General features: G+C 54.5%; 1 protein-coding gene across 1 annotated transcript in view; it reads left to right on the top strand.

Annotated features, from left to right (window-relative positions):
- Positions 1 to 788: 788 nt before the first annotated feature.
- The window catches only part of VIL1 (villin 1), a 26594-nt gene continuing 18393 nt past the window's right edge, over positions 789 to 8989 (top strand). The window contains exons 1-5 of the mRNA XM_060016118.1: positions 789 to 880; positions 5748 to 5833; positions 6166 to 6240; positions 7178 to 7374; positions 8774 to 8882. Coding sequence (XP_059872101.1) covers positions 5759 to 5833; positions 6166 to 6240; positions 7178 to 7374; positions 8774 to 8882 — 456 coding nt within the window. The 5' untranslated portion in view covers positions 789 to 880; positions 5748 to 5758. The remainder of the gene's footprint in view (positions 881 to 5747; positions 5834 to 6165; positions 6241 to 7177; positions 7375 to 8773; positions 8883 to 8989) is intronic.

The raw sequence follows: 8989 nt of genomic DNA, 5'->3' as shown, positions 1-8989 counted from the left end.
AGGTGTGGTCAGAGGAAGCAGCTGCCCTCACCCAGCCCACTTCCGCGCACGCTCCTAAGGACCACAGTTCAGAGGTGACTGAACTTCTGCAGCAGTGGAGGTCGGAGGCAGCCGCCCAGGGTGCTGCGTCTGTGGCAACGCCGACCTCTGAGTGAGACCTGCTTCCTGAGGGGGCTGCGCTCCTTTCCCCTTCTGAGTGAGAAGCCCCCCAGGATCAGGTTCATAAATGGAAGCTGTGGCTCCTGGGAGAGAGCAGCAGAGCAGAGTCCAAAGGCAACGGTTTATGGCAGCTCATAAAAACTCCGGGTGGAGCCAGCGCGTCTGAAGAGGGAGGCAAGAAGAGCGCGGTGCCCCTCTGAGCGCGCGACCTCTAGGGGAGCCAGTGTCCCATATGTCCTGGAAGGGCCCTAAGTCTGAACACCTGGCCCTGAATCCCTGGGTCCAGGGGTCCCCCACCCCAGGGCCGCTCCCCCAGGGAAGGAGGGAGGACGGCAGTGCCGGCTCCTCTGGGTGGAAGGGAGGAAGTGTCCAGGTGCCCCTATCTTTCCTGGCAGATGCTGTCCACCTGCATCCCATCCTGCCTGGGCCCTGGGCAGAAACACATCCCATCCCTGGGCACCTGCTCGGGAGCCAAGGGTGGGGCACCTTGGCTCTGGGCGTCAGGCGGTCGCTGGGCTCCTGGCTCCCAGGGACCTGGCGGGCACCTGCCTCCCCACCCCCTCACCCATCCTCTCTCTCTCTCTCTCTCTCTCTGTCTTCCCTTATATGGCGAAGGCAGTTCCTGGGGTGTGGGGGGGGAAGGGACAAAGGTCGCTCTCCTCCAGCCAGCCTGCCACAGCTCCCTGAGATCTCCCAGGTGGCAGCTGCGTCCTCCAGACAGGTAAGGCCACCCTGTGGGGACACACGGGACCACAGGTGGTGGGAGAGGACAGAACGGGGTCCCCTGCTCCTGGCGGGTAGCCTGGGGCTTCCTGCAGCTCCTTGGCGCGGGTGTGAGGGAGAGGCTTCGTTCTCTGCAGAGTCTGGAAAGGGCAGGGAGCCCAGTGTGGCTTCCTGGGCCTCCAAGGGAAAGATTGTGCAGCTTCACCCCAGACAACTGCTCTTTCCGACCCCCACTTGCCTCCAGTCCCCACCCCACCTCAGGTGTCACCCATCCCTGCCCGACTGCCGTGGACTGAGGAGTATCTGGGGACTTCTAGATGTAAAACCCTCCAGTCCTGGGCAAAGCGGGACTAGCTGGTCACCCTGACCTCACTCTCCCCCTAACCCCCATGCCCACTGTCTCTTTGCTCATTTCTTCCTCATCTGAAATGGTTTCTTTCTCTGTGTCCCCATTCCCTTGACACTCCTGGGACCTCAGGGCTCTCGTCTCCTGGATACTAGGGTGTGAACAGCCCTCAGGGATTGAATGGGCAAAGGCAGAGAGGCGGCAGGGGACTGGGGGCAACAGGCCCCTGGGCCCTGGTCCAGGCTCGGCCACCCTCGCATGCACCTCTGCCCCATCTCTCCTCCACCAGGACCCGTCCCCTCAGCCTCACCAGGCACTGTGGCTCCATTCAGCTAAAATGGGGTGGGGGGAGGTGGGAGCCAAGTCCAGGTGAGGATCTTGGGATGTACTGACCACCCGCTTCCCAGGAAGCCTGTTCAGGCTCAGGGCGAGGCAGAGTGAGCAGGCTGGGGGCTGGGATATGTCCACTTCCTCTGCTCTCACGGGCCTAACAAAGCAGGAGGGTGTCCTTTGTTTGGGAACTGCCACATCCCTGTCCCGCTGAGAACTGCATGACTAAGAATGAAGAGCAGTGACAGCACTCTGGGGCTCTCTGGAGCCCCAACTCTGAGGACAACAAGGCAGCAGTTACTAAAGGAAAGATGGGACCTGGGGGCAGCAGGAGCCCTAACTCCCTCCACGGTCCCAAGATGGGCCATCCCTTCTATTCTGCGGTTCAGTCTTTCAGCTTCAAGAGTATTTATTGAGCACCTACTATGTGCTAGGATCTGGGGGCTACAGACAAATGTGTCTAGGTCCTTGACCTTGGGGACCTCAGACTTATAAACGGATCCTCTCATCATCATGTGGTCAGGGGTCCAAGAGAGGCATCCGGCCAAGATGCCTTGGAGTCCCTGAGGAGGGGTCTAGTCTAGCTTGAGGATTCCGGGAAGGTATCTTGGAAGAAATGAGACCTAAATTGAGTCAAGAAGAGCATGTGAGTGTTGGCCAAGTGAAGACAGGTGGCGAGGGCACTGGAAAAGAAAACTAAAGGAGAAAGGAGGGACATGAGGGGAGGGTGAGAAGCAGCATGGGTGGGTGGGGGGTGGCCAGGGCCAGTGAACAGTGTGGTGTTACTAGAAGCAGAGAGAGGTGGGGGGGGTGTTGGGCGCAGACTGGAGAGGCGTTCAGGTGGACAGAAGGGCCAGAGAGGGAGGGGTCCTGGCTGCTGCACCAATGGATGGCTTTGGGGTCTGGGAGTGTTGGTGCCCTTCCTCGAGGTGGGGACAGAGGAGAGAGGGGACCAGGAGTGAGGGGGGAGCCAGTGAATTCAAGCTTAGAGAGAAGACATCACATATCCAAACGCAGGGCTGTGCTGTCGGCATTGGGGCAGGATGGGACCCATATTCCTCCCAGCAGTTCAGGAGAGACTGGAGGCTGGGGAGGACCAGGGGGGCGGGCCAGAGGCATCTGCCCTGACCAGCGTTGACAGGGCAGGAGCAGTTGGCAGGTGCCCTTGAAGCATGAGTCCCCCTCTCGGGGCTGCCCTCCCCAGAATGCCCTTCCTCACCCCTCCCTACCCCTTCCCTGTTCAAGCTGCTGGAGGTCCCCAGTCCTGATTTTTCTCTAGGGAGGGAGAGCCCCAGCTTTTTCAAGCCCCTGCTTGCCAGAGTCTCCACTGCTTTGATGGACAAGAAGAGCCTCATCTTGTCTACCCTCTATTCCTCTTGCTGTTTCCTCCTAGACTCAGAGCATGTCTCTGTGGGACTTTAAATATTTATTTATTTAGTTAGTTAGTTGCACTGGGTCTTGGTTGCAGCAGGCGGGCTCCTTAGTTGTGGCTCCCGGGCTCCTTAGTTGTGGCACGCGAACTCTTAGTTGCGGCATGCATGTGGAATCTAGCTCCCTGACTAGGGATCTAACCCAGGCCCCCAGCATTGGAAGCACGGAGTCTTATCCATTGCACCACCAGGGAAGTCTCCCTGGTGGGACTTTAGAGATCACCTAGTTGTCGACCGCCCACCTCATAGATGAAGAAACACAGCCATGTCTGTACAGCTAGTGAGGGTCAGTCTGTTTTGGTGAAAATAGGGATGTTGACGAAGGTGGTGATTGAAATAAAACAGAAAACATTTTCCTCCTTTGTACCCAAATTGGTTCAACTGAACCAGGAGTCCTGGGAGCCCTGGGGTCTCTGTGGGTTGAGAAATACCTCATGGAAGAGGCTCTGGCCGACAGGAACATCAGACAGGACCCAGGCACAAGGGGCTCCTACATATGCAGTGCTGGCTGTTGGCAGGTGGCCCTGATCTGCTGGAGGGGGCGCTAATCAAAGGCTGGGCAGGGAGACCTTGCCCCCAGATTCCACAATGCCAGGGAGAGGGGGTCACCCTTCAGGACTCGGAAGAGGGAGTCTACCAGCAGTAAAAGACCAGGTCATTGTTCCAAGGGGTGACTCAGACTCCAGGTGCAAGGAGAGATTAGATAGATTCCAGCTGTCAGTGCACGGAGGTGGGGGCCACATGACCTTTCATTCATATTCACTGATTCAAGAAGCATTCATGGAGGGCAACTCCATGCAGGACTGGGTGGTAGGTTCCGTGGGGAATGGGGTGGCCTCCAGCCTGGGAGGGAGGGGCAGGAAACCAGGGACAAAAATAACCGGGGACAAGTGACTCTCCTCCTTAGCTCATCAGAATCACTGGGGAGTTTTAAAAGCACCTATGCCCCGCCTCCCAAAAGGCAGAAAATAAAGTACCCAAGACTGGGCCCCACCCAGGCCTAATTAAATTAGAATCCCTGGGGATATGGATACATCCTAAGCATGGGAGCATCAGTGTTGTTTAAAATCTCCCTAGGGAGAACGGAGCGAGAAGCGTGCTTCTCAGGGACGAGACTGGCTTACCAGCGCACGGATTCTTCTGAACTAACTAAGATTCGCAATGCAGGGGGCGAACGTCCCGGTGTTTTTTGTTGTTGTTGTTTAGGTTCTAATTCGTCCCCTCTCCGGTCCTGATTACTGTACTCAGTAGATTTAGATGGCATGGACTTGAAATAAAGCACCTTTGTGTTTAAAAAAAAAAAAGCTCCCTAGGTGATTCTGATGAGCAGCTGGAGTGGAGAACACAGCTACAGGTCAAAGGAATAGAGCCACAACAGATACCATCAAAGAAGATTGGGGAGAGATTTCTTGCTGCTCAGTGGGTGGTGGGTGGTTCCCATTGGAAGGATTCACTCATTCATTCATCCATCCATCCACTCAATCACTTTAACCCACACACCCAACCAACCACCCGACTACCCGCCCATTCATCCATCTGCCCACGCACCCACTCGGCAAAGTGTCAGCGGTGCTACATGCTGGTGATACAGTACCGAACAAACAGACACGGTCCCACCCCATTTTGTGTGGGCTACCCGAACAGTAACTGCGGGGTGTCTGGAGCTAGCAAGAAACAGGAAACTGCTGCATACACTTTTCTTTTCTTGTGGTAAAATACACAGAACATAAGATTTACCATTTTAACCACTTTAAAACATACAATTCAGTGACAGTCACGATGCTGCACAACCACTACCACTCTCTAGTTCCGGAATGTTCTCATCATCCCAGATGGAAAGTCCACGCCCACTAGGAGTCGCTCCCCCTTCCTCCCTTCCTCCCAGCCCCTGACAACTACTAATCGCTCGCTGTCTCTATGGACTTCCTGTTCTGGACATTTCATATAAATTCAATCATACGAACCGGGCCTTTGTGTCTGACTTTTTTCACTGGGCCTAAAGTATTCAAGGTTCATCCACGTCGTAGTGTGTATCCTTTTTTTTCAGCTGAATATCATTCCATTGTGTGGCTAGACCACCTTTTGTTGATCTGTTCATATGGACATTTGGATTGTTTCCGCCTTTTGGCTATTGTGAATAGAGCAGCTATGAATTTCATGTACAGGTTTTTGTCTGAACACCTGTTTTGTTCCGTTCTTTTGGGTGCGTACTGTTTGGGGATAGATCGAGAAAGAAGGCCTTGATTGCCAGGCTAAGGAGTAGGGGGAGACTTTTTGCAGCAGGCGATGCGGGCAGGTATTTAAACAAGAATGACAAGATCAGAGCTGGGTGAGAAGGCTGGAGGATGGGCCCCTGGCCAGTCAGGGCCCAGAGTGGGGAACCTCCCCCAGGTCCCTGAGCCCTGGCCTCGGGGCACTGTCAGGCTGGGCTGGAAGAGCGGCACTGAAACCAACGCGCCCAGGCCTTCTTTTTTTTTTTTTTTTTTAAATATTTATTTATTTATTTTTGGCTGCGTTGGATCTTCGTTGCGGTGCGTGGGCTTCTCCTTGCGGTGGCTTCTCTTGTTGCAGAGCATGGGCTCTAAGCACATGGGCTTCAGTAGTTGTGGCTCATGGGCTTAGTTGCTCTGCAGTATGTGGGATCTTCCCAGACCAGAGCTTGAACCCGTGTGCCCAGCATTGGCAGGCGGATTCTTAACCGCTGCGCCACCAGGGAAGCCCCCATGTGCTCTTCTTACTCTGACACCACTTCTCCCCAGGCTCATCCGCCATGACCAAGCTGAGCACCCAGGTCAAAGGCTCCCTCAACGTCACCACGCCCGGGGTACAGATATGGAGGATAGAGGTGAGGACCTGCCTGGGCACAAAGGGCACAAAGGACTGGGATGGACCAAGGGAAGGGAGAGCCCTGGGATTACTGACTGTCCTCCACCCTGCCCTGCTGACATGCGAGCCCCTGGTGCCTGTCCCCAAGTGCCATCCCCACCCCCTCCTCAGGCATCGGGCACATCCTCTTGCTCCTTTTCCTCCCCACCCTCCTCACATCCATTCACCTTGTCAGTTTCCTCATGCCCTCTTCCTCCTGGCCTTCCTTTCCTAACTCTCCATTTGGTTAAGGGAGGCAGGGAAGCTGGGGGTCCTCGGTGGTTGACCCTCTGACCTCCCTTCCCTCCCTAGGCCATGCAGATGGTGCCTGTTCCTTCCAGCACCTTCGGCAGCTTCTTCGAGGGTGACTGCTACATAGTCCTGGCTGTGAGTGGGGGATGGGCAGGGGAGGGGGCTGAGCAGAGAGCAAAGCTCACAGTAGCAACACAGAGGAAATTTGAGGCTGGGGGCAATGGGAACTGCCGCCTAACTTCACCCCAGGACAGCATTCACTAGGTGTTTCCAGCCTAGAGGTAGCTCTGCAGGGTCAGAGATGTAAGAGGCTCTCCCTGCCCTTGGGCTGTGAGCTCCCAGCTGGGGTGACCATCTGTGGATTTACAGTCTTGGGGGATCTTTTGAACTGGTGGGATGTCACCCTACCTTGAGCCCATGTTCCCAAAATCCATAGTCAATTTCATTTCCCCTTCTCGGTTTCTTCCACATCCTGTATTGTTAACGCATTTGTACTTTTCTTTATATTGATTCACTTTTAAAATTTAAATCCATTTATTTAAAAACTTAATATCATTATCATGAATGGAACACAGTGTCCCATGTCACAAACAGAAAGTAGCTATAAAATATTTCCATAATCAGGGACTTCCCTGTCGGTCCAGTGGTTAAGACTCCGTGCTTTCACTGCAGGGGGCCTGGGTTCGATCCCTGATCTGGGAACTAAGATCCTGCATGCCCGGTGGTGTGGCCAAAAAAAAAAATTCCATAATCATTTCATTGTATACCACGCAATCACCTCTCAGACCTCTGATGGTCTGTGCACATCACTTTGGTAAATGCTGTAGTCCAACCAAGTTATTTCCAAGGTGAGATGAGGAAGGCCCGGGTCGGGGAAGCCACTTGCCCCATGTCTCAGAGAGCCTGACAGAACTGGGGCCACGATGCAGGACTGCTGACCACCAGTCCCATGAACTTCCCCCATGCCAAGCTCCGCTGTGGCCCAGGCCCCAAGAGCTTGTGAAGCAGGGAGGCAGGGAGAGGGCTGTGGGAGCCCAGGGCCTCAGGTACACTGGACATGCCCTCTCCCTAGATCCACAAGACAGGCAGCAACCTGTCCTATGACATTCATTACTGGATCGGCCGGGACTCGTCCCAGGATGAGCAAGGGGCAGCTGCCATCTACACCACACAGATGGATGACTTTCTGAAGGGCCGGGCTGTCCAGCACCGCGAGGTCCAGGGCAACGAGAGCGAGACCTTCCGAGGCTACTTCAAGCAGGGCATTGTGTACGGAGGGGCGCGATACAGGCTTGGGAATGGAATCAGGGCTGGGGAGGGACACCAAGGCTGGGGGGCAGACCTGGGGCTGGAAAGGGAGACTGAGGCTGTGGGGAGAGCCCATGAAAGAAATTTTTGTTCACCTTCCTAATCTTCCACCCCCATTTCTGCTGCTTCCCTGTCCTTGGTCTTCATCTCTCTGAGTGTGTCGTTGGCTGCCCCAGTGGCCATTCTGAAATTCTGTAACTCTGCATACCATGAATTTTTGTAAATCAGCCCCTATTTGAATGTCCTGGAGAGCTCAGCACCAAAGGAGGCCCTCCAGGGCATCATATCAAGTCTCCCCACTGGCCAATGAGCATATGACTGCTCCTTCTTTCTCTAAAGAAACCTTTCACACTAAAACCCAGATTTCCAGCTTTTCTTGAAAAATCTGAAGTTCTGACCTCCCGGCTTTTCCCATGGAAACACACGGTCAGGAGCCAAGTTGCTACTGACCTGTAGGATAGGCCAGGATTTCTCCAGTTAGCCAGTCCCCACCCTTCCCTTTTGTCTTGCTCTCCTTCTTTCTATACTCACAGCAGCAGTCCACTCCTTTGAGCACTTGAGGTGGTACCTCTCCTGGCTTAAGTCTGCTTGGGCTGCCATAGCAAGATACAAAAAATACAAAAACCAAAAACTAGACTGGGTGGCTTAAACAAAAGAAATTAGTTTTCTCACAGTTCTAGAAGTTGGAAAGTCCAAGATGAAGGTGTCAGCTGATTTGATTGCTGGTGAGGGCTCTCTCCCTGGTTTGCAGATGGCCACCCTCTCACTGTGTCCTCACATGATGGAGTGTGAGCAAGCTCTCTAGTGTCACTTCTTATAAGGGCACTAATCCGATCATGAAGTTCCCACCCTTATGACCTCACCTAGACCTCATCTGATCTATTACATCCCAAAGGCTCTGTCTCCAAATACCGTCACATCGAGGGCTAGGGCTTCAACATATGAGTTGGGAGGGGACACAATTCAGTCCATAGCATCTCCCCTCTTTCCTTCACTTCAGTCCCCTGTCCTTAGAGTCCTATCTGGTCCTTCCACATTACCACATTACCATGCACCCATCTTCGCAGGGCTCTCAACAGGGCAAAGACTAGGGTGAGGTGAGCGAGGCATCTAAGGTACAAACTCCAAAGAGGCACTCACTGCCAGGGTCATGCAAACTGAGGCAATAGACCGACCTTGCATGACACTGAGAGTGAGTGCCTCCTTGGAGTTTGTGCCCGAGGTGCCTCATGCACCTCCCTAGTCCCAGCCCCAGCCCTCAAATGGCCCCTGTGGCAACCAGGTACCCAAGATCTGGGAGGACGGGGACCTACCACACCTCCCAGCCCACTCCCTTGGGTCAGTTCACCTCTCTTCACAGGATCCGGAAAGGGGGTGTGGCTTCTGGCATGAAACAAGTGGAGACCAACTCCTATGACATCCAGCGGCTGCTACATGTCAAGGGCAAGAGGAATGTGGTGGCCAGAGAGGTGGGCATCAACCAGGGCCCTGGGCGTGGCCTCCTCTCCCCGCTCCCAGCCTGGGTGGAAAGCAGAGACTGAGGAGGGGTGAGGGGCAGAGAAGGGGTGGAGAAGAG

This window comes from Delphinus delphis, chromosome 7, assembly GCF_949987515.2.
Source record: "Delphinus delphis chromosome 7, mDelDel1.2, whole genome shotgun sequence".
In the NCBI taxonomy this organism is placed as follows: Eukaryota; Metazoa; Chordata; class Mammalia; order Artiodactyla; family Delphinidae; genus Delphinus; species Delphinus delphis.
The sequence above is the reverse complement of the archived record's forward strand: the minus strand, read 5'-3'. Positions and strand labels throughout refer to the sequence as shown.